The 27,061-nt window shown below is 36.3% G+C and overlaps 1 protein-coding gene across 6 annotated transcripts in view; it reads right to left on the reverse strand.

Annotated features, from left to right (window-relative positions):
- Positions 1-27,061, reverse strand: part of BTRC (beta-transducin repeat containing E3 ubiquitin protein ligase) — a 168,995-nt gene that overhangs the window by 62,618 nt on the left and 79,316 nt on the right. For 3 of the 6 annotated variants that reach the window (XM_036085997.2, XM_036085961.2, XM_036085973.2), the window contains 2 exons: positions 18,371-18,448; positions 2,634-2,723 (listed from right to left, as the gene is read on the reverse strand). In XM_036085997.2, the coding sequence (XP_035941890.1) occupies positions 2,634-2,723; positions 18,371-18,448 (168 nt within the window). The remainder of the gene's footprint in view (positions 1-2,633; positions 2,724-18,370; positions 18,449-27,061) is intronic. The other 3 variants (XM_036085991.2, XM_036086001.2, XM_078077206.1) reach the window with 1 other exon arrangement.

Genomic DNA, 27,061 nt, shown 5'->3' on the forward strand with positions numbered 1-27,061 from the left:
CAAAGAAGAGTCACATACTACATACTACAAGGTCTGAATGTAACAACTTCGCTGTTTTTCAGGGAATGACTGGTATTAATGTCTTCTCTAAACCTCATAATAAACAATATTCAATAATTATAATGACTATCTCCACCAAATCAAAGTCACTCTGAATTAGCTCCTTTGAACTAGGGGACAAAAATGTTATCATCACTATATTATAGTTGCTCTCACATGGAGATGGTTGGATGTTCAAGGCCACTTTGGAGTACAATCTGAATCAACAACAGACACTTGTATCAAGTGAAAAGCTACTGCAGCCATATCAAGTGTAGCAGATGAAACTATTCAGTTAAGGGCTAAAGGTGAAGAGCAGGAAACAGGGACAAGCTTGCAGACCTACAAAAATAATGGCAAGTCATTACCTTTCAAAGGTCAAGCAATAAATGAGGCAAGTAGAAACAGCACAGAATCATGAGATACATATAACACATGTAAATAGAAAAGGGAAAACTTGTTCTCTATTCTCATGTTATTGATACCTCACTGGAGGCTGTTAAAAGAAAGAAATTTTTTTAGCTACATGTTTTTATTTGCCATTGACCAACTGATTATATAGCTCAAATCTGAAGCAATGAACCAGAAGCCAGGATGTGGGCCAATAAAAGGAACCAGAAAGTTAGGTGGGTTCCAATAGGAAAGGATAGAAATCATTATTAAATTAGGGTATTGAAGGAGATGATGAAAGGATATAGGTGTCAGAATAATGTTAAAATAAGCAAGAATGGGATGAGAGGGTCACCATCTGGGAGCAAAAGAAACAGACAGATGAGCAGCAATGAGCAAACTTATTTCCTCACCCAAGAGCACAGAAGAAATTATGCCATTGTGCCAGATGCCAGAAGATTTCTAACCATGCACCACTGAAGTAGAGGGTGGGAGAAAAACAAAACAAAACACATCATACAGACACACACCAACATGACTCTATAGCTTAGAGATCCCTGGCTTACAAAGTATGGAGAAAACAAAAGGAACAGATGCTCACTTGGCCAGCTCTCAATGAAACTCATTAAAATTGTCACCCTGTCCTTGGATCGGTGCTCATGCTAAGATTTTACCTTGTTTAGCCAGAAGTCACCCACTTGTGATGAAACTGAGCAACGTGGCGAAAAAGGAGAAAGATTATTTTTAAAGGTCCAAATAACTGATTCCCCCATTTCAATGTACAAATGCTGGATACAAAATTGGGTCAATGAGCACTTGCTGGTTGTGACTTAATGACTGAAAAAATAAATATATGTAATTTATTATTTTCATATTTTACAGCAAATTACTAAGACACTAAGAGACAATTAACTAACTCTATCTTTTTTAATTATAATTTTAAATAAATTGACATTCCTTATATGGTTCATTTTTTTTTTTTTAGATTTTATTTATTTATTTATTTGACAGAGAGAGAGAGATAGAGAGACAGCAAGAGAGGGAACACAAGCAGGGGGAGTGGGAGAGGGAGAAGCAGGCTTCCTGCTGAGCAGGGAGCCCGATGCGGGGCTCGATCCCAGGACCCTGGGACCATGACCTGAGCCGAAGGTAGACGCTTAACGACTGAGCCACCCAGGCGCCCCTATATGGTTCATTTCTAATGGTTATGGTTTGTATGATACTTTCAGTTGATTAAGCAGATTCAGTGACTACTGCATGTTTTAAGAAATAAAATAAAAATAATAAAAAATGTTGCCGTCCTTTGATTTTTGTAGCAAAGGATGGAGACTACCTGATTACCAGCTCCGACTCTAATAATAACAGTAAGTAACTGAGAGCCCTAGTGTATAATAAAATAGACTAAACTAAAGTAGTTAAAGTTGGGAATGTTCTAACAGTGACAAAACCCTGAATAGTTATTAAGGCAGTAATTTTGCATATATGCAAGGTAAAAGTCTAGAGATAGAGCCCATACTGGAATTTTACTTACTCCTGGAATAATCAAAGTTGCTGTTATCTAAATTTAGGTCAAAGTTCCTATGTAATCAGAGATACTTGGAAGATTAGAGCCATAGTTAATACAATTATTAGACCATAAGGTCTCTAATATGTGATTACTTTTGTATCTATAGATATGCACGTTTTATACATGAGAAAAGGTAGCTCATATGCATGATAAAACACACCTGTCCACTCAGATGAAAATCACCAAAAGCAATATTTCTATCATTGACCACTTAATAAATAATAATAGCGATAAAATAATTGGATTTTCTATAGCATACTTCACAATCCTTGCAATGGTTACTCTATATTAATCGCATTTAAAACCCATGAACCACCTTATAAAAATAATTGTATATTTTCTTTCACGAATCTTACTTATTTGTAATAATCTAGTGTTTTAGGGTCAAGTAACTAGTGTCAAATAACAAATGTGAATTAGATGGAAGTGTGACCAGAATGCATAACCAAAAAATTCTTTTGCAACTGAAGAGATGGAGACTCCAACTTGCAGTCTGCTTTGAAAATGATGCCTGCTGTATTCCTTTCTAAATATGAAATCCTGTGATAATCTTTAATAGCAATACTGAGTGAAGATGTTTATAGATAAAGCATTGTTACAATGTGGTATAGTAATATTGATGAGTAGTCTTACTTACTTTGGCCACACAATTTTCAGTCTTCATAGCAGTGCTTGCTAGACATACTGTTTCTTGGTTTAAGCAGAGTCTGGCACAGCTGTTATAAGTCTGTAAAGAGAATTTTTTGGAAACAGGTTTAAATATTAAAATGCGGTCACATACAGTTTTCAAATTCTGTCCTATTCTCAAAATCAACACACGAATAGACTTATATATAAATTCCAGATTTATGGGAACTGGAAACAAAGTAGGCAGGTGGAAGAAAAGAAAATGAGAGCCCACAAGAGCCACTGATGAGCTCATGAACAAGAATGTAAGCAGCAGTGGTCTCACTGTATGTATGGAAGGTAGGGGTGCTATTCAAAAATGTGCAAAGGACTTGAACAGACATTTATCCAAAGAAGATATACAAATGGCCAACAAGCACATGACAAGATGCTCAACATCACTAATCATTTCAGAAATGCAAATCAAATCCACAATGAGATACCACTTCATACCCACTAGGATGATTACTGTTAAAAAACAGAAAACAGCGGTGCCTAGGTGGCTCAGTCGTTAAGCGTCTGCCTTCTCTCTCTGTCAAATAAATAAATAAAATCTTTAAAAAATAAAAAATAAAAACCAGAAAACAGCAAGTGTTGGCAAGGATGTGGAGAAACTGGAACCACTGTGCACTGCTGGTGGGAATGTATATATATATATATACACAGCTGTGGAAAACAGAACGGTGGTGGTTCCTCAACAAATTAAAATTGGAATTACCATATGATCCAACAATGCCACTTCTGGGTATATACCCAAAAGAAATGAAAGCAGAATCTTGAAAAGGTTTATGTATATCCATGTTCCTAGCAGCATTATTCACAATTGCCAAAACATGGAAGCAACCCAAGTATCCACTGACAGATGAAGGGACACACAAAATGTGGCATATACATCAAATGGAATAGTATTCAGCCTTAAAAAGAAAGGAAATTCTGACTTATACTATGATATGGATGAACCTTGAGGACATTATGGTAGGTGAAATAAGCCAGTCACAAAAAGATAAATACTGATAAAAAGATAAATAAATGATTCCACTTGTATGAAATACTTAGAGGAGGCAAAATCAGAGAGACAGAAAGTGCAACGATGGTTGCCAGAGCTGGAAGAAGAAATAGGATGTTATTGTTTAATGGGTATAGGGCTTCAGTTTTATAAAATGAAAAGAGTTCTGGGGATGGATGGTGATGACAGTTATATAACAATGTGAATGTATTTAATCCACTGAACTGTACATTTAAAAATGGTTAAGACGGTAAATGTTATGTTACATGTATTTTACCACAATTAAAAAATTGGTTATACTTTATGGTAAGCAAACATTATTAATAATTGGCCAATATAGTAAAACAATGTTTTTTTTTTTAATTTTATTTTATTATGTTATGTTAATCACCATACATTACATCATTAGTTTTTGATGTAGTGTTCCATGATTCATTGTTTGGGTATAACACCCAGTGCTCCATTCAATACGTGCCCTCTTTAATACCCATCACCAGGCTAACCCATCCCCCCACCCCCCTCCCCTCTGTTTTTTAAGTTTTCACTGACGGTATAAATCATGATTCTCAAAGTTTAGCATGCATCAGAATCATTAGGAGGGCTTGTTAAAAATAGATTGTTGGAGCACCTGGGTGACTCAGTCAGTTGGGCAACCGACTCTTGATTTTGGCTGGGGTCATGATCTCGGCGTCATGGGATGGAGCCCCACATCAGGCCCTGTGCTTGGCATGAAGTCTGCTTGGGATTCTCTCTCCCTCTGCCCCTCCCCCCATTCGCTCACTCTCTCTAAAATAAAATAAATAAATAAATAAATAAAATCTGGGGGGAAAAGAAAACCAAACCCAAACACACAAATTGTTAGGTCCCACCCCCAGGCTTCTGAGAATTTGCTTTTATAACAAGTTCCTAGTTGATATTAATGCTGTTGGTTTAGGAACACTCTTTGAGAACTACTATGTTGGAGAACTATATGTTTTGGAATTAAAGAGAAAAATCTTAAGACATCGGCAATCTCTTATAACCAACAATAGGAAAGAATCCATTTTTTAAAATTCTAGATTACAGAATAGTTGCAAAATGAGTTTCTGTATACCCTTCCCCCCAGCTTCCCCTTATGTTAATGACTTACATAACCACAGAACACTTATCAAAACTAAGTAATTAAGTTGGTACAATATAAAGAATTTCTTTTGAGTTTCACCAATTTTCCCACTACTATCCTTTTTCTATTCAGGATCTAACCCAAGATGCTACACTGAATTTAGTTATCATGTCTCTTTAGTTGCCTCTAATCTGTGACTATTTCTCAGTCTTGTCTTTTAGGACCATGACACTTCTGAAGTGTACTGATTAGTCTATATAATTTCTCTCAATTTGGCCTTGTCTCATGTTTTCTCATGATCAGATGGAGGTTATACATTATTGGGAAGAATACCACAAAGGTGATGTACCCTTCTCAATGCATCAAGTCAGGAGGCATGTTATTAAGTATTTCTAGTGATGGTAAACTTTATCATATGCCTATGATCATACCTGCCAAGATTCTCCATTATGAGTTTGTTATTTTTCCTTTAGGGATTACAAAATATATTGGGAGAAATATTCTGAGATGATGAAAATATTTCGTTTCTATTTCAACTTTTGCCTGCTAATTTTAGCATCCATTGGTGGATCTTGCCTATGGTAATTTTTACTGTGGTGTTCTGATGGTGATTTTTAAATTTCCCTTTTTCCTTCCACATTTATTTTATATTTTTAAAAGATTTTATTTATTTATTTATTAGAGAGAGAGAGAGAGAGAGAAACAGCATGAGAGGGGAGAGGGTCAGAGGGAGAAGCAGGCTCCCTGCTGAGCTGGGAGCCCAATGTGGGACTCGATCCCAGGACTCCGGGATCATGACCTGAGCCGAAGGCAGTCACTTAAACAACTGAGCCACCCAGGCACTCTCCTTCCACATTTATTAAATGGAATTTTTTTCTGTGACAAAAAGCTATGATTTCTCCTATTTACTTATGTCAGCAGTGGATTCATAGATGTTTTAAACGATTCATTTTTGGTCAATTATCATTCTTTGGAAAGATGTAAGTAAAAAAATTTAAGAAAATGGAGAAAAAGTATTATAAAATTGGTTTTCCATTCAAATTAAACTTTAAAAAATTTATATCCACTTAACTGTTTTATTCTTATATAATTTAAGTTGAAATTATTTCAAAACCTATTTTAAAGATTTTATTTATTTATTTGTCAGAGAGAGAGAGCACGCACAAGCAGGGAGAGGGGCAGGCAGAGGGAGAAGCAGACTCCCTGCTGAGCAGGGAGCCCGATGCCGGACTTGATCCCAGAACTCTGGGATCATGACCTGAGCCAAAGGCAGACGCTTAACCGACTGAGCCACCCAGGTATCCCCAAACATATTTTAAAGGAATAAATTGGATCATCTGACCTTTGTGTATAGCAGCTACAGTTGCATGTATCTTCTGGGGTCAGGTTCAGTACTTCTTTTGCAACTACTAATACCACAAACATTTATTATTCATGTATAGACAACATAAAAGTTTTTAAGTAAGGGGCACCTGGGTGGCTCAGTCGTTAAGCGTCTGCCTTCGGCTCAGGTCATGATCCCAGGGTCCTGGGATTGAGCCCCGCATCAGGCTCCCTGCTCAGCAGGAAGCCTGCTTCTCCCTCTCCCACTCCCCCTGCTTGTGTTCCCTCTCTCGCTGTGTCTCTCCCGGTCAAATAAATAAAATCTTTAAAAAAAAAAAAGTTTTTAAGTAAAACTTCCTATCATTTAAAAGACATTTACGAATTGATTCATATATACTGAATAACATAAAAAATGTAAGCCAAAGAGTTCAAGTTCCAATAATGCCAGAGATGCTTACACGGGATTAACCCTCATAAGATAACAATTATAAACTATGGGGAAAAAATTTAGTAATAACTACTTAAAGGCACTGGAGAATGACCTAAACTAGTAAACTGGGGGAGAAGAGTAGACTGACCTTCAAGGGGAGAAACACACAGGGTAACATCCATGTTTATGTGCTTTCTCCCCTGAGGGTACTCACCAATCTACTTGATGCAGGGTGACTAAAATTCAATTAGAAAGCCAGTTTATTGGCTTGATATGCCAAAGGATGGAGTTCAGGGCTGCCATAGTGGCTGGAGATTAAAAAATCATAGAAAACAGACCCATAGGGGAGGCTCAATTCTCCTCTAATCCATGGCTAATCCCCAAACTACACATATGAATGGGAGACCATAAGGATTCCAATGGAAAATAACAGAAGACTGGAAGACTGGAGCAGGGATTGCAGCTGTTGCCCATGAGGGGAGACAGAATTTAGAATCTGATTCCTACTAAATTAGAGGAACTTAACAGGCATTTCAAACTTTTACTGAAAACTTGAAATGACCCTGCATTGAGAATAAACAGTAAGTCTTAGGAGTAAAGGCTCTACCTTAGGACCAGGGGAAAAATCAAAACATACGTGCCCTAACAAATATAAACCAACACTCTGTGAAGTTACAGTGATCAGTCAGTAAGTTAATCAGTAGAAGATAAAAGAATCCAGAGTCTCTGCAATGAGTTATTTATAATGTCCACTATATAATAAAAAACTGCTGGATATAAGAAGCAGATAAATGGAACCCATAGTCAAGAGAAAAAAGAACCAGTAGAAAATGGCCCTGAGATTATCTAGTATGGGAATCAGTATATAAAGTCTTTATAGAAGCTATAATAAATATATTCAACATCTTAAATGAAAGATACAATCATAATGGATAAACAGATGGAAATTTTCACCAGAAAAATGAAAACCTAAAATGAACTAGATAGAAATTCTACAACTGGAAAGTATATTATCTGAAATTTAAAATTTACTGGATGGGCTTAAAAGCAGATTGGAGATGGCAGAAGAAAGGTCAATGAAATAAAGATAGATCAACTAAAATTATCTAAACTGAAGGATAGAGAGAGTAAAAGAAAAAAAATGAACAGAGGCTCAGTTATCTGTGGGGTAAGTGTTAATGATCTAACATATGTGTAAACTGGAAACCCAGAAGAGAAGTGAGAATGCAGCACAAAAAAAGTTATAAGAATAGTGATCAAATAGTTCTCAAATTTGGTGAAAACTGTTGGCTTACTGATCTGAGATCAGCAAACTCTATGGAGATTAAATACAAAGATAAGAACTAGGCACAAACAGTCAAAACTGCTGAAAACCAGTAACAAAGACAAAAACCTTGAAAGAGCCTAAGAAAAAAGGGATGCTCCATACATGAGAGCCAACAATATAAATAAAAGCAGACGTAAAGCTTCACCATAAACAACGAAGGCTAGAACACAAGAAACAACATGTTTAAAGTGCTAAAAGAAAAAAAAAAATCTCAAACCATGTTTCTTACTATAAGAAAAGAGAATTATAAATACGAAAAGGGAGCGATCTAGAACAAACTCTGTGGTACTGAATTAGAATTAGAGGTACCAATATAAATTCATGGTTTTCAAAATATATCCATATAGATGTAAAAAATGTAAGTTAATGTTTAAATCTTGGCTTCTAAATACCATTTTACACTGAAAGGAACCATAGCTCTCTGGAGAAATGGCTGATTCCAGGATTGGATAGGGAAAATATAAGATGAACCTGGAGACACACAGGGAATGATAGAGATATGTCAAAGGGGTACAGATGCCAACCTAAAGGGGCTCTCGTTAGCCCAATATAGAATAATCTGAGTAATAAGGGCGCCTGGGTGGCTCAGTTGGTTAAGCGACTGCCTTCAGCTCAGGTCGTGATCCTGGAGTCCCGGGATCGAGTCCCACATCGGGCTCCCTGCTCAGCAGGGGGTCTGCTTCTCCCTCTGACCCTCTTCCCTCTCGTGCTCTCTGTCTCTCATTCTCTCTCAAATAAATAAATAAAAAATCTTTAAAAAAAAAAAAAAAAAAAAAAAAGAATAATCTGAGTAATAAAATAAAAAATATGAACAGTTTACAACCTGTTGAATAAAAGAGGGCACATTTCCTGGGTGGCTCAGTTGTTAAGCAGCTGCCTTCGGCTCAGGTCATGATCCCAGGGTCCTGGGATCGAGCCCTACATCAGGCTCCCTGCTCAACGGGGAGCCTGCTTCTCCCTCTCGCACTCCCCCTGCTTGTGTTCCCTCTCTCGCTGTCTCTCTCTTTCTCTGTCAAATAAATAAATAAAATCTTTAAAAAATAATAACAAAATAAAATAAAATAGGGTACATTTCTTGAAAGACCCAAATTACCGAAGCTGACACAATAAGAGAAAACCTGAATAGCTCTGTATCTATTAAAGAAACAAATTGTAAGTGAAAATTATTCCACGTAAATTAAAAAACAAAATCTTCCCCAAAAAGAAAACCTCTAGCCCAGATGGTTTCACTGGTGAATTCCATTAAATATTAGGGAAGAAATAACACCAGGACCATACACAAACACTTTCAGAAAATAGAGGCAGATGGGAAAACTTCTCAGCTCATTTTATGAAGGCAGCATAACTCTGACACCAAAACCTGACAAAGACATTAGAAAGAAAACTACAGGGGTGCCTGGGTGGCTCAGCTGGCTAAGTGTTCAACTCCTGATCTCAGATCAGGTCTTGATCTCAGGGATGGAGCACTGGGCTCCATGCTGTGTGTGGAGAAGGAAGGAAGGAAGGAAGGAAGGAAGGGAGGGAGGGAGGGAGGGAGGGAGGGAGGGAAGGAAGGAAGGGAGGGAGGGAGGGAGTAAGGAAGGAAGGAAGGAAGGGAGGGAGTAAGGAAGGAAGGAAGGAAGGAAGGAAGGGAGGGAGGGAGGGAGGAAGGAAGGAAGGAAGGAAGGAAGGAAGGAAGGGAGGAAGGAAGGAAGGAAGGAAGGAAGGGAGGGAGGAAAGGGGAGGGGGGCAGGGAAGGTGAAGGGAGGGGCAGGAAGAGGAGAGTGAGGAAGGAAAGAAGGAAGAAAACTACAAACCAATATCTTCCATGAACACAATGACAATAACAACAATAAAACAAAATCTCAGCAAGCTAGAAATAAAAGGGAACTTTCTTAATCCCATTAATGACATCTAAAAGAATTTCAACTAACATACTTAGTGGTGAAAGACAGTCCCTCTGAGACTGGGAACAAGGCAAAGAGGTTCTCTTACCACATCTATTCAACCTTATATTGGAGGCCATTGCCATTGAAATAAAGCAAAAAAAGGAAACAAAAGGCAAATAACTTGGAAAAGAAGAAATAAAATTGTCTTTATTCATAAATGACAGGAAACAAGGTCAAGAGTCAAAAATCAAATGAAAACATTTACAACAGCATTGAAAAATATTAAATAGGAATAAATCTGTGTAAGAAATGTACACTGAAAACTACGAAATATTGCTTAGAAAAATTTAAAAAGACAAAATTAAATGGAGATGTATACCATGTTTATAAACTGGAAGACTTAATATTATTGTGAGGTTAATTCTACTCAAATGAATATACATATGCATGTGTATATGTGTGTGTATCCCAAAATACATACAAATATATATATAAAATACATATAAAACCCCCAGACTTCTTAAAAGAAATTGCTAATGATTCTAAAATTTATATAGAAATGCAAAGTATCTATGATAGCCAAAACAATATTAAAATTAAGAATATTAAAGACTCACATTACTTGATTTCAAGACTTACTAAAGCTACAATGATCAAGACAGTGTAGTATTTGGTGCATTATTTACACATAACAGAAGAGAATACACTACTGATACACACTTCTAAAAAGAAAGAAGACTTGAGCTTGTCTTCCATGTGGGGTTTAAAGAAGGGGTTGGTCAATGCCTCAGATGCTGTTACCCTTTGCTCTGCATCCAGCAGCAGCCTCTTCTCTAGGAGGTTCAGGAACAGACTACACTTGTACAGCCAACTGATTTTTGACAAAAGCACTCATGTAATTCAATGGGGAAAAGGAAAGTCTTTTCAACAATGGTATCAAAGCAACTGAATAAAAAAGTATGGGGAAAATAATGAACACCACACATAAGAATTAATTTGAGATGGATCACAGACTTAAGGGTAAAAGCTAAAACTTACAAACCCTCTAGAAGAAAACCTAGAGTATCTGTACAATCATGAGGTAAGGACTGATAGACTGGGCTGCATTCAAAAATTAGAACTTCTCATCAAAACACACCGTGAATAAATAGGCAAGCCACAGCTTGTGAGAAAATATTCAGAACACATATCTCACAAAGAGCCTGTATCTAGAACTCAATACAGTTGAGTTCTAGAACTCAATAATAAGACAGACAATGCAATTTTTTTAAATGGCAAAAAACTTAAAACAGATACTTCACAAAAGACAATACCTGAATAGCTCATAAGCACATCAAAAAGTATTCAACACGTGTTCACCAAAAAAGCTTTATATAAGAATATCCATAGCAACTACATTTATAAAAATGCAAGTAGCTTAGGTGTCCATCAAAAGAATGGAAAACAAACTACAGTATATTTATTCAACAGAATATACAATAAAAGAGAATACACTACTGATAAACACAGCAGTATAGATGGATCGCATAAACATTACACCGAAAGCCAGACCCCAAAATCTATTATTCTATTACATGAAATTCTAGAAAAGGTGAAACTAAGCTATGAGAGTAAGTTGATCAATGTTTGATTCATTGGCAATGGGAAAACTGGCTGGGAAGGAGACCAAGGAAACTTTCTTGGGTAATGAAAATGTTCTACAGCTTGATGAGGATGTGGTTACACAGGCAGACAGACTTATAAATTCATTGACTCATACAATTAATATCTATGCAGTTCATCATATGAAAAATTTACTTCAATAAAAATATAAAGGTATGCAGTTAATATTTTTGGGGAAAAAGAACTAAAGGTTTGTCTAATTAATTAATAAAAATATTATGCTATTTTCTGGGGGAAAAATAGTCATGGCAGGTTAGAAAACTAATTTGTTTCCCTCCAAAATTCCTTTTCCCTCAGAAGTGAGTACAAGACACTCGGGGGAATATTAGATAGATTTGGAAACCAGTTCTAGACCTGTAAGTGTTTCTAGGGTAAGGATATACATAAGCTTTTATTTTCTAGCCATCCCATCTGTAAAATGGGTATATGATCTTGCTTACCCCCCAAGGAAGTCACATAGATTAGTAAATTAAAATTTGTCACAGTCCTAAGATCACTCTGGAATAAAAAGCTTAAAAAATTCAGTATTTTACATCCAATATTTTACTATTGTAAGACTCCTTCCAGGCTAAAATTAAACTAGTGAGTATAATTGCCACTGGCAAGATAGGCTCTGTCCCCATGCAACATTTGAAAAGGTAGCTTACATTGCTGAACCAGAAGCAAAGAGTTTTGCGTTGGAGTACTTCAATACGTTTTTATATTGCATATAAAGCACATAAGCATAAACCAGTAAGATGCCTTGCTGAAAACTACCTTCTTTGTGAAAGCAGGCTGTAATTCTGAACAAGTTTTCAATTTTCACAGTGCTGCTAGGGTAAAACATTTTAAAGAGTTTAATTTTTTACAATGGATTCAATGACATAGGATTATCTAACAAAGTAATGGCTAATCAATAGAAGGTTTAGTTGTCAGGTGAAACATATAACACACTAAAAGGGATTGATTGCCAGACTTCTCCTTATTTACTAGAAGGTATATATTTAAAATGACACAAACTTGTTACCAAGCTGCATTCTTTTAACCTTGCAAAAAGCTGCTTAAGAAATCTGTTCAGCAGCCCTATAGCAAAACAAGATATAGTATAATGAAAATGGCTAGTGATTGGGGGGCAGGAAGGGGGGGGGAGACAGGAACCTTCAGATATATGGTAACATCAAATCAAGTCCCCAGCAAGAATATGGGATAGAAAAAGCAAACTACCAGGCGACATCTAGGGAAGCTGGAACTGGGCTTTAAAAATGCCACACTGATGCTACCCAATCTCGTTCAATGGATGCAATGCTGTATCTGATCTCATTCCAAGTTACTCTTAGGGCAGATTTTTAAAAGACTCATACAAAAGGGCACAATAGGCATCCCCCCCACCCATCTTTTTGTTTTTCTTAAAATGGTAGATCCACATTAAGCACTGAACACAAAATGAACTGGGTCCATATGGACTTCGACCAGCATATAAGCTGTTTCCTTTATAATTTATTCACAATATCTCAAGTCTCTATATGAAAATACACTACTTTATGGTCATTGCAACCCGGGAGTTCAATAATATTTTTTCTACTAAGTCAGTGATTACACAATTTATCAAAGAATGATTACACTGAAATAAAAATAAAACAAAACACCAACCCCCTATACAGTCTTCCTTCCTCAAAGTAATTTTAAGAAAGCTGGTTATTAAATTGCTTCTTTTTGAAGAAGGGTTTTTGTAGCTAGACACAAATTACCAAACCATGTTTTTTTTTAAAAAAGTTATTAGACTCTGAAGGATTCAGCCGAAGTGGGAAGTTAAGTAAACAAATCACTTCATCAGACTTGGAAAGATCACTTTTGTCTTACTTAAGAGACCTACATTAATTACCTTTAAGGTCTTTTACATGGACTGTTTAAAATAAGTACAATTTATTTATTTATTTCAAATGAGGTGCTTCTTCCAAAGTATTAAATAATGTCTACAAATGCAAAAGCATTTTTATAAATAGGTAATTAAAACAGATGACTAAAATTAAGTCAAGCTGCAAAACATTACCCAGGATGCACTGTGATTTTTTTTTTTTTTTTAATAAACATCTCAGGCAATTTTTTTCCATCCAAAGCCCAAAACACTTCGGGGGGTGGGGGGAAGGAGAGGTAGAAAGTTTCATAGGGAAAAAAAACACACATATATAATGAAATAATGCCAAACCCCAAACTAAAGTATTTACAAGATAGTCCCTTAAGCATAGTTTGTCATATTGCAATTACACCTCGCCTACTGCCAAATCAAAATGCTTACTATTGCCACTAGAGGGAGAAATGTCTTAACACAAAGCAACGGCAGATAGGGAATGGGTTTTCTTGAGCAATTATCAGAACAAAGCTCCCCTGGCTGTGTGTACCTTCTAATTACTCAATACAATTAAAATGACTAACCTAAAACAAATAGAAAAAAAAAAAAACTTGCCTAGCTAATATCAGGGACTTCATTAAACCTTTTCCCCTCATCAATCAAATCAGAAAGAAGGGAATGCCATCATACACAAACATTATAGAGCTATTAAAGGAAATAAATTCAGTGAGTTTCTTCTTTTTTTTTTTCTAAAGGAAGAAAAGAAGTGGCTCTCTTGAAAAAAGAAATGTCGTGGTATTTACCCATCCGGATGCTGCCTGAAAACAAATTGTCCTCCAAAGAGCAGAAATACAGTATATTTTCTCTCAGTTCACTGGCTTATGAATGACTTTTTGTTGTTGTTGTTGTTGTTTTGTTAATATACACTATAATGTCATTTTCTGTGTCAGTGATGTGCTTTTTCCTCCTACTCATCCAACTGTATAAAGGAACTATGCCAATCAGACCTCCATGCTTATATGGGGCTGTTTAAGTTCTTCACTGCTGTTTTTTATGGATCTACTCTAAGGTAATATTTAGAACAACATAGGAATTTAGGGGCATGGTGGTAGGAAAAGAAAACATCTACTTATTCCTTCTAAAAGGCTTATGTAGTTCCCTTTATAAGGCCCAGTCATTAACAGAAGATGACAACAGAGTCATTTTTCTTTCAGCTGACAATTGTGACATTTTTCCAGCAGCATGCAAGGTGTTGAAAACCTGGCAGCTGTTACCTCCTGGGATGAAGATACTTTTTTATCCTCCCTTGACAGTTTAACTCAGTGGGTCAGCACCTTTAAAGACTGCAAAGTATCCTTGAAGAGGATGGAAGCTTGAATTACGGCTCCCTCCCTAATCAATGTAAACCCTCACTGCAGGTGAAGTCTCCATCTATAGAGGTGCACGGGGGAGGAAAATGTAATGCCCTGAGCCAGATGGTTTTTATCTTGTTTTTAAAGAATAAAGGAACAAGCTAACAAGGGAGACAGCTACTTTGTTAGCTTCTTGGCCTCTCTCATGGCTTTGCATCCCCAGGGTTCCAGCTACACAAGAGAAAGAATACAGAAAAACGTAAACACTTAAAGAAATATAACTAGAGGGCTGGCATCATGCTGCTTTCAAAGAGTTGAGAGAGCTCTACTCAATGCTTTATTTATCACTGCCCACGCTCTCAGGATGGTAAGTGGACACATAGACAAAGGGAATGGGGGATGGGGGAAGGATTAGACAGAGGTCACAATTTACTCAATTACAGAGAAAGGCAGGGCTGACAGATCCTATTAGCACCAATGTGAAGCAAAGAAGGAGTTGCATGTTGTAAGGCTACATTTTCAAAAAGTAATGAGTACTTTCCTGTATCCTCCCAGGCCTTTGCCCTTGTTTGCAGATATGAATAAAAGCTCTGAAAACAGTTGCTATGGTTTCCTTGGCTTCACATTTTAGGAACAAAAAGTAGAAAGAAAATTGTAGCCGCTGTGTACATTCTTTAAACAAAAGTTCACACTTTACTTAATGCGCAGAGGTAAGAAGATTATTCCCAAATTCAGAGACTTAAAAGGATACATTGCTTCTCTTTCCCCACCAACTCTCCTGCCTTCTGATATTGGAAATTAAATGGAAAAACAGGTATACAAGATGGCTTGGTGACACAGGGCGTAGTGTCTCCTGACTTTCTCCTTCAATATTTTCGTTTTCTGCTAACGTCTTTGTCAGGTTTTGGAATTATGGTTATGGTGGTCTCATAATACAGTCAAGAAATGTTCTTTCCTTCCCTATTTTCTGAGTTTGTACAAGAGTAAGTTATTTATTCCTTAAATATTTGATAGAATTGACGAGCGAAACCATCTGGGGGCCTTTTGATAATGTGATTTCTTTAATAGACATCAGGCTATTCAAATTTATTTCACCTCGCATTGGTTTCAGTAAGCTGTATTTTTCAAGGAATTTGTCCATTTCATCTAAGTTGCCAAAACTGTGGTTTAAAGTTGTTCATAATATCCCCTCATTATCCTTTAAATGCCTGTAAGAATTGTAGTGATGACCCTTCTTTCAGCTCCTCCAATGATTAAATAACTCAAAGTTACCACACAGTGGTTATAGTCTATCATCACCTGTGAACTTAAGAACAGTATATGTAAACTATAAAATCAGTTTAAAACAATACTAAACTTGTTAACTGAGTATTTTAAAATCAACAGTGAAAGGGTTCCTGAAATCCCATTAGAAATATCTGCAAAAGAATCTCAAGGGATTGGCCTACATGATGCAAATCCTACTTACATCAACACTAGGTAAAACACTAGGCAGCCTTGACATCTTTTTATCTGTACAACTTGACTAAAGTAGGGGGGTGGGTGGGGAGCAAATGGCACTTCATTATTGTCATGCAACAGAGAAAAGAGGGAGTTTAAACAGCTTATATATTATGTCCTACATTAAAAAAATCAGCAGTGGGGTAATCAAGTTCAGGGCAATCTTGGACAGCTGCCCTGTGACCCGCTTCTATTGACCCCTGCTATTCATCACTCTTCCCTAAGATTGAGAGGGCAAGCTCCTAGGGAGTGACCACCACAATAGACAGACACAAGCCAACAGTAATCTGGTTCGAGCAAAAAACCAGATGGCACTGCAATAAATTTACAAATCTGCATTCATGGGGCTGTTAAAACACCCAGAAGCTAAAAGATTCAGAGGGCCCCAGGAGGATCTCCTACTTCCCTGTTTCTAAAGGCCATTTCTCTTTCCAAGAACACTGAGTTCATGCTCTTCATAAAGAGAATAGAGATAAAGCCCTTTACAAAAGAGAGGAGGGGAAAAAGCCTCGTGACCTAATTAATCTCCAGAGCTTGGATCTCAACACTGAATGACAGATATTAGAAAAATCATTTTGGAGCACTAGGAGGAAAGACAAAAACAAAAACAAAATGGTTGTTATATTAAAGTGGAGAGGGTGAAGTGAATCTGCTAAAAAGCAGTGAAAAAGCCACAGCATATCTCTTTCAAATACGGCACACAACTGATCTTGCAAGTAGAAAATGATTCAATAATGTATGCATTTATTTTTAAAATGAATCAGATTAGTCCCATGTGTGACCTGCTGGTCCATCTGTATGTGCTGGACTTAATAGGCACGATTCTCTCTCTTGCTTCAGTTTGAAGTATGAGAGAGATAAATTTAGTTTAATTTTCAACAGATCAGCCTATCCATTTTCCAAATGGACCATCTGGATCAGCCTATTAAAATTAATTTATAACTTTGCAGAGTGAAAATTCGTTTGTTAGCTTAAATAAAGTTGCCAAAACTTTTTGTCGTGTCATTGTTTTCTGACAGTTGTTTCTGTATAGTGGGCAGAGTCTTTCCACATCTAAATTTATCTTACTCAATACTGTTCTATTTATTTAGATTTATATATCAGGTGTTTGTCTCCAAATAGTTAAAGTTGTAACTACACAGTATCAATTATTAATCATTCAGGTTTTTTATAAAAGCTTCCTGAATGGATTCAGTTCTATTTACTAAACAATTATTTTTATCAAAAAGGAAAAGTGCCCATCCCCAAATTTTTACCATATAGTAAATAAAAAATGAGTATATCACAGTGTCAAGTACTTTTTCCCTACATTAACACTGTAATATGAACTGGAATCAGAAGGCAGAAGTAGAAATGCTTGAGCAACATTGAGATCTGGGTTTTAAATCACTGACGAGCTAATAAGCAAGTCATCCAACCTCCCTCAGTCTCCATTTTCTTCATCTATAATTGGAGGCCCTATCTTCCAACTTTGTAGGGTGATTGTGAGGATGGAATGAAACAAATAGCAGGTTTGTGGTGGGCACTAAACAAATATTAGACCTCTTTTTTTTTTTCCTAAGAATGCTCTAAGTGTAAGTAAATTGAAATTATTTTGGCTACTGTTGGTGCTCATCTTATCCAAAAGTGAAGAGGTGGTATACCTATTCTCTGGCAACACTGTAAGAACTTGTTTTTGTTGCTAGTGGGAGACAGAAGATGTTAGAGGTTGCTGAAGGCAGTGAGAAGAGCAAATTTTTTAAGCAAATGTTTTTGGACATTTTAATTTTAAAAAAGAGAGCACCATGGAATTAACTTTCAAAGTAAAATGTGTTACCTTTGGGGAGTGGCGTACAGGGAGGAAAAAAATTTTTTTAAAGTTATCATCAATAATGGCCTTTACTTTTAGAAAAGGCAAACAAATACTGCTCAGACTAAAAGGAGCTAACTTCACTAGAGGCAGATCCCTTCTGATTGTTAATTTTTAAAAAATGTATTAAGAATCTCACAAGGAAAATAAGATTTAAAGCCAACTATTCTATTTGCACTTAAGAAGCATTTCAAGTTATTTTTCCTGAACAAGAAAACTTTTCTTTGATGTTGTTTTCACTAAACGTAAGCAATCGACCTGTCCTGTACTTGTACACCTAGGATATTTTTAAATAACTGGGAAAACAATGTTACCGGATTGAAATTGATGGCTATAGCCACCTCAACTTCAGAGTACTTTTAATTTAAGCTCCAGTGCTTAACGAATGGCAAATTGAGGGTTTCCTGTCTTTTGTTTTGTTGTTGGTAGCTTTTTATTTTAAGACAGACTGAATTTCATACCTGTCTAAGTGAATTCTTCTCTGGTATTATCTTCCTAGGGGGTTCGCCATTATTACAGTCTTCTCTCTCTGAGGAATTCTGTGAAAGAAAGTAAGCTTTAATTCAGTTCTCATTATCTTCAATCTTATTCTGTGGGAGTAAACTGAATTACATTTCTAATTCTGTAAGCTAGAATACCATGTATATTTCTGCATTTATTCATTTGAAGATTTATATACATACAGACATACACTTATGTAGAGGAAAACATATGCCCATGTATATAAATAAATGTAAGTAGGGACCTAGGTGGAAAGTATTTCATCTATATTTAAGCACTGCCCAGCAGATCACAGTCATTAGAAATCTAGTTTATTGCTCTTTGAAAATGCAGGTTGACACTGGACACAAGAAAGCTCCAGTTTATACTTAGCTGGCAATAACTTAAACCATGATTATTACCTTCTCTTTTAAATAATTAGTTTTAAACTATAGTAAATGTTTGGTCACTAGAAATTCTCAAAGTCTGGATCCTAAAATAAATAGTTCTTTCTCTTCTTCCTCTTCTCAGATTTGATTTTCTTTTATTAAAAATAACATAGTACTTAGTTCAAAACAACATCATTTCATCAATGGTTTAAAATTAGAGTCCATTCTTGCCACTATCACCTCAAACGGCAGCTAGAAGACCATAAGTGTCAATGGGATTTTTTAAATACTTAAGAAGAGGGGAAAAAACAACAATCCACTTGAAAGTGACTTCAGAATTCTAAATATCAACAGAGTAATAAAATAGCAACCCATGGGATCGGAGAAAATATTTGCAAATCATGTATCTGATGGAGGATTAATATCCAGAATATATAGGGGTGCCTGGGTGGCTCAGTTGGTTAAGTAGCTGACTCTTGATTTCAGCTTAGGTCATGATTTTGGGGTCCTGGGAGGAGCTCCACGTCGGGCTCTGCGCTCAGCAGGGAGTCTGCTTTAGGATTCTCTTTCTCCCCCTCCCTTTGCCCCTCCCCTCCAATTCATGTGCACACGCGTGCACACTCTCTCTAAAATAAATAATCTTTTTTTTAAATCCAGAATATAGAGAAAACTAAACAAACAAAAAACCCCAAGCAAACCAATTCAAAAATGCACAAAGGACTTGGATAGACATTTTTCTAAAGAAGATACACAAATGGCCAACAAGCACATGAAAAGATATTCAACATCACTAATCATTTCAGGAATGTAAATCAGAACTACACAGAGACACCACATCACATTCATTAAGAAGGCTCTATCAAAAACAGACAAAAACTAAAATATATATTGGCAAGGATGTTGAGAAATTGGAACTATTATGCACTGTTAGTGAGAATATAAAAGGATACAGCTGCTGTGGAAAACAGTATGGTGGTTCCTCAAAAATTAAAAACAGAATTATCATATGATCCAACAATTCCACTTCTGGATATATACTCAAAAGAACTGAAAGCAGAGTCTCAAGAGATAATTTGTACACCTGTGTTCAGAGCAGCATTAACCGCAATAGCTAAAACATGGAAGCAACCCAAGTGTCCAATGACTGATGGAGGGATAAAATGTGGTGTAATACATCAATGGAACAGTATTCAGCCTTAAAAAGTAAGGAAATTCTGGTACATACTACAACATGGATGAACCTTGAGGACATTATGCTAAGTGAAATAAGCCAGTCACAAAAAGATAATTACTATATCAATCCACTTATATGAGATACTTAAAAGTAGTCAAAATCATACAGAAAGCAGAATGGTGGTTGCCAGGGGCTGGGAGTAGTAGGGGAATGGGGAATTATTGTTTAATGGGTATAGAGTTTCAGTTTTACAAGATGGAAAGTTACGGAAATGGATAGGGGTGATGGTTGCAAAATATTATGAGTATATTTAATACCACTGAACCGTACACTTAAAAAATGGTTAAGATGATAAATTTTATGTTATATGTACTTTCAAATTCTAAAATTAAGTGTTTTATGTAACACAAACTTAAGCCAGTACTGAATTATAAACTTAAAACTTGCAAGTAACTATTCCCCAGACCATGAAGTTCCACCCTCCTTTAAATAAAATATCATTTATAATCCAAACTGGTTTAATTCAATGTAAAGTCCTATATTTCAACATTAATTATGTTTTGTTAAAATGTCATCATAATAAACTTGGAAGCCTATTTTGGTAGAAGTTTGTAATAGTGAAGTTATTATAAATCGCATTTTTACTCTATAGGTGACTGGGGTGAAACAAAATTGATGGCAAACTATGTACTCAATTACATAGTAAAAATAGTAATGTGAATGTAATAGAATGAGCAGCATCTAGTCCATATCCACAATTTTCTTCCTCCTGACCCTCTATTTTATCTGATTTAGATGAGGAGCTGTTGAGGGGGTATCACTAAATTTGACTCTGTTGTTACCTTAAAATAGAGGTAGGGACATTAACAAGTCATGATATCAGGAGCAAGGAGTAAGGTACCCTTCTAACAGTGAAGAGGAGAGCCAGAAAGCCAGCAAAAAAGCAAATAGGAGATGAATAGTTTACAGTCTTGAGGGTGGAGGGAAATGATGAAACACCCTTGTATAACTAAGTGGTCACCTCAGCGGTTCTCAAAGCCTGTGTGTTCTCCAACATCACCCAGGAGAGCTCAGCAGCACAGTTATCCCTCTTATCTTTATCATGATGCATCCCAGTAAGCAATGTTCATTAACTGTCTGGGTCATCAAACTAAATCATATCCAGTAACTTCTATTTAAGGGTAACCACTTGATAAAAGCAAGACTCATGCCACAAATTAGTGGGTTAAAGTTAAACAAGTAATAGGATAGTTACATAATCTTAAAATACGGCTCCATGAGATATTTAATAATTACAAAAGGAAAAACAATAACCTCACAGTAGAGACATATGGTAAGACACCACCTTAACATTATGTGCCTCTTAGGCGCCTGGGTGGCTCAGTTGGTTAAGGGACTGCCTTTGGCTCAAGTCATGATCCTGGGATCCTGGGATGGAGCCCCACATCAGGCTCCCTGCTCAGTGGGGAGTCTGCTTCTCCCTCTACCCTTCCCCCTTCTTGTGATCACTTTTTTTTTCTCTCTCTCTCTCAAATAAAATCTTAAAAAAAAAAAACACAAATAAAACATTATGTGCCTCTTGATATGATGTACGAGAAGAACACATTATTACTTTTGAGGTAACCTTGCCCAAAACACATAATCTCAATCTGATCATAAGAAAACATTAGACTAACCCAAATTGAAGGATAGTCTAAAAAATTACTGGTCTGTGCTTAACAAATAATGTCAGCGTCATGAAATACAAAGAAAGACTAAGGATCTGTTTCAGGTGAAAGGAAACTAAAGAGACATGACAACTGAATGCAACCTGTGATCTGAGATTATTTTGGGGGGGTTAAAGCAAAATTGATGGTAAACTTCTCTATACAGAATTATATACTGAAAAACAGTGATCTGCACCTAACAGGATGAGTAGTGCCTCTCTAGCCCATACCCACAATTTTCTTCCTCCTGATCCTCAATTTCATTTGATTTTGACAGGTAACTATTGGGTGGGCATCATGACATAATGGTATAAAGGACATTATTGGAACAATTGGGAAAATCTGAATAAGTTCTATAGATGAGCTAGTAACACTGTATCGATGTTAATTTCCTGATTGTTTCCCTACTTTTAAAACTTATATATAGAAAAATTCACTTGTTTTGGTGTAAAATTATATGAGTTTTGGCAAAAAGCATACAGTTATGTAACTACCACCATAATCAAGATGTAAAGCAGTTCATCATTTCCCAAATTCTCTTGCACTGCCCCTTTACAGTCAACCCCTTTCCCTCATAATCACAGATTTTTTTCTCAATAATTTTCGTTTCCAAAATGTCACAAAATGGAATCATATAGTATATAATTTTTTAAGTCTTTTTCTACCTAGCTTAATACATTGGAGATTCATTTGTGTTGCTGCATATATCAGTAGTCATTTCCTTTTTTAAAAAAAATCTTTTATTTACTTATTTTAAAGAGAGAGAGCAGTGTGCAAGCAGGGGAAGGGAGACGGACAAACAGACTCCACACTGAGCCCAGAGCCCGACGTGGGGCTCAATCTCACAACCCTGAGATCATGACCTGGGCCAAAATCAAGAGTTGGATGCTTAACTGACTGAGCCACCAGGCACCCCAGTAGTCCTTTCTTTTTTATTGCCAAGTAGTATCACTATATAGATGTACCACCATTTGTTTATACATTCAATTTCCTCATTTCGATAATTTGTACTGTGGTTATTTAAAAGAATGTCCTTGTTTTTAGAAAACATAGAATGAAACACTTATGTTGGTAAAAGGACATTATGTCTGTAACTTGCAAATGGTTCAGAAAAAAATAAGTAAATGGATGTGAGCATATATATGTACGTATAAATAGAGCAAATGTGGTAACATGTTATCATACGGAGAATCTGTGTGAAGAGTATAAGGGGATTCTTTGCACTATTCTTTCAACAGTTCTGTAAATCTGAAATCATGTAAAAATAAAAATTAACAAGTAAAATAGATGAAACCTAGAAGAAAATATCTTAAAAAATGGAAAAATAGAAGTCAGATAAATGAAAAATAAATTTTGGGGGGAAAATTCCCTTGAATATAAATAATAAAAGTTATATTCTACTACTTAACCCTGAGCCAATTAGAAAAACCTGACTGCTTCAAACAACTCATTTGTAACACTCAGATTGAACATTTCATTATAGTAAGTACATTTGCAGAATGTATTTGTAGTCCTGGAGTAACAATATGATATAAATAGTAGCTTCATATTAAAATATTTCTGAAAAAGATACTATATAATTTGTTACCTTTCACATTAATGCAAATATTTCTCTCTTCGCCCAGCATTTACTAGTTTAGAATTAAAAGAGGCAGACTAAAAGTCTGGCTGACAACTTTGAATTGTAACTTCAAACTGGAAGCATTTGGGTGTAACACCTATAGACATAGTAACAGACGTTTGGATAGGAAAAAGTCAATAAAGTGAAATAATGCGGAAGCTTGTGCATTAGATCTCAGGGATGTATTTTGGATAAAATGTTTCCAGGAGTAACCTGGGGGTGAATAAAAAAGACAAAGAAATCACCTCAAAGAAAGTTATTTAGATGATAAATTTAAATAAACTGCCTCAAAATCAACATATCCAAATTTAAAGCACTCTTTTACCATTCTTACCCATCCTAGGCCACCTCCTTCCCTCCCAACTTTTCTTTCCATCCCAAACTTAAATCCTCAGCCGATTTTTATTCATCCTCCCCCCTCCCCACCTTTTTTTCTTGGAATGTATCTAACCAATTTTCCTTTCAGTCATCTATTTTAAGAGACCTAACCCTGGGTTTGTATTTCCATAACGTCTACTCTAGTCTTGACCACCAACACCTATTACCAGTGCTCTTACTACTGAGATAGCCTTCTGATACCCTTGCCTAAATCCGTATCTGATCCATTCTATACACTACTGTCAGAACCATGTTCTAAAAAGACATTTACCTCACCCTACCCCACACCGTGCCCAAAACCCTTTTATAGCTCTCTGTCACTTACAGGATTAAGTCCAAACTTCTTAGTATAGCAACCACAATCTGGCTGTTTTACCTTTCCATCAGTCTCTGGAACCACTTACATGACATTATTTTATCATTCTCCAATGTATGAAAAGCACTCTCTTATTCCTGTGCTTTTGCTAATTCTATTCCCTCAATGTGTAATAGACTCCTTTCCTGGGGCACCTGAGTGGCTCAGTCAGTTAAGCATCCGGACTCTTGGTTTCGGCTCAGGTGGTGATCTCAGGGTCCTGAGACTGGGCCCCCGTGAGACTGGGCCCCACGTCAGGTTCCACGCTCAGAGGGGAGTCTGCTTAAGATTCTCTCTCTCCCTCTGCCCCTCCCCCTGCTTGCTCGTTCTAATAAATAAATAAATCTTTAAAAAAAAAAAAATAGACTCCGTTCCTGATCTCTTCATCATTACAATCCTGACTCAAAAGTCAACTAAAATGATACCTTCTCTGAGAAGCCTATGCATATCCGTTCTTCTCCCTACTCTCGCCCCCACTAACCCCAAGTTGGAGCTGATTACTCTGAATTAGCACTTTATTTCTATTTTGGCACTTATGCTTTATATCTCCCTTTATTATATCTCTCTATGAACAAGCTTCCCACTCCTACCCCACACTATAAAATTCTTTCTGGGCGGGGCCAGTTTCTTTTTCATCTTCATTTTCCAGTGGCTCAGCAAAAGTTTGAGAACATAATTACGGAGTTTTTAAGTGTTTGTTCGATTGAATGCTATTGCCAGATAAATCTTTCTTAAATACCACTAATGTCATGGTGGTCTTTCTCCCTCAAAAACTTTTTGTGACCCTTTCTTTCTATGAAATCATATATGAAGTTCTAGGTCTGGACTCCAAGACCTTCCAGAATTTTCTGCTGTATTACATCAAGTTATTTCCGTCAGCAAACATTTTCTGCCCTAGTTAAGCAAGTCTCTTCATAGTCTTATAAACATGTGACATAATCTCAACATTTTCAGGCTGGAAGGATCCTTAATTTTAGTGTTATTCCCTCAACAATTATAAAAACACAAGAAAAAAATCTAATCTATTCAAGTCCCACCCCTTCTTGAAATGAATTTCAAATGTCATATTCTCTAAGAAACCATACAACTATTCCATCTTTCTCTACTGGAAATTCCTTAACATTATCTTGGCCCACACAATTTAGCACTTAATTGGATAAATGTTTGCATGTTACTCTCAACTACCCAGTAACATTGAAAGCTTTTTGGGTGAAGTCTTTGTGGCTCCCTCTACTTTGCAACACATTACATAATATATGGATAAGTGCTCAATAAATAATTGAAGCCCTATACTCACACTGTCCAGCTAGCTTTAAAAAAGGTTTTCAAAGCAGAAAACCTTCAAAGTGATAACCCAACTACAGTCCTACTATCCCATCACTTATCATGCCAGTATGACAACTTAGAGTTAGTAAGCTCCTGCTCCAAATAGAGTTTTTGCAAATAATGTTTTAATGAAACTTAGCCACCTCCACTCATTTGCCTTTTATCTACGGCAACCTGCATACTACAACGGCAAAGGTGAGTAATCATGACAGAGATTCTATGGCCCACAAAGCCTCAAATGTTTATCGTCTGGTCCTTTACAGTTAAAGTTTGCCCACCCTTGATTAAGAAAGAAAAGTTCTTCTGTAGATAAGCAAAGCATCCCTGATTCTTCAGAGCTGGGTTTTTTGGTTTTTTGTTTGTTTGTTTTGGTGTCTAAAACAAGAAGTAGACAGATTTTGATGATAGCACACAGCAGGTTTATGGCTAGGGCAATATTCTCCATGACCTAGTAAGTGGCTTATTTACTGTTTTCAGTTATCTATTTGAACACACAACTCCTGATGACATGGATAATCAAGAGTTGATTATATAATCAAATGAAAAACTAAACTAATTTACACAGTGATGAAAAGTCAAGCCACTCATAATGACTTATCATAATCTTTGAATAAGCATCTTGCTCAAGGTTGGATAGTGCCACAGAGCCTGAGCCTCTCTGAATAGCCATCTGTTATAAATAAAACAGCTCCAACACTAGAAGTAACATTTTCCACCGATGCTACATTCCTCACTGAGAAAATTCAAAGGATTCTGTAACCAGGAAAGTTATATTAATGAAGTGGGTAAGTTGTGGTGAATTATAACTCTTGACTTTGAACACATTTAAAAAATGGAGTCATTTGATCATCATCATGTAGAATGACAACCACATGAAGAAAAAAAAATCTAGAGACCGATTTCTAATAGTTGCAAACATCATACAGTAGGCATGACTGGTAAATTAATAATTGAATTAATATTTTTTCCATTAACTTATTATATCATTTGAAGCTAATTATAGCCTCCAAATACATATGATTTGCAATTCTCAAAAATAGCAATAATTATTCTTTTACAAGGTTAAAGGTAATTTAACTACATGGATAAAAATAATTTAAACTCTTCAGTGAAAGATGACATAAATAAAACACCCTTTGTGTGTCTAAACAAATTCTAATTAATCCTTCTAGGATACAATGGGAACAAACATAGGTCATTTAAGTTCAGAAGCTGACTGAAGAATCCTATTCAAGGACCAGTTTTAGGGAGGACCTGAAGTGTCCTCATAAGATAATATTCTCTGGCATGTTTTCATGCACACTGCTTCTCTAGCACGTTTATCATTTGACATACTCGATTAAACCACAACCACATCAAAGCCTCCCTATCCTGCTAAACTTCAACAAGATCTACCAGTTAAAGCTTTCAAGAAGTGGTATTTTCTAGCAATCTACCAATCCAAGCACAGTGCTAGGAACCAGACATAAGGGAAAGCACTCTCAGACAACCAAACACACAGGACTTCCATTAGTACTGCCTTACGTTCTAGGACAGAATTAAAACAAAAAACGAACACCAACTAGATTTTTTTCTCCTGCTACACTGTCCGACACTAATTATAAAACATTACAGATGCAGCCTTTCTCAAAATGCAAAGGGACTGTGTATATTTGCAAAGAGCAACTATTTTTTATGCTTCCAAATTCTTAATCCTGTTTGGAGCTGTCAGTGGGGGTTAATG

The sequence above is a fragment of the Halichoerus grypus genome, chromosome 7 (assembly GCF_964656455.1).
Source record: "Halichoerus grypus chromosome 7, mHalGry1.hap1.1, whole genome shotgun sequence".
NCBI classification, from domain to species: Eukaryota; Metazoa; Chordata; class Mammalia; order Carnivora; family Phocidae; genus Halichoerus; species Halichoerus grypus.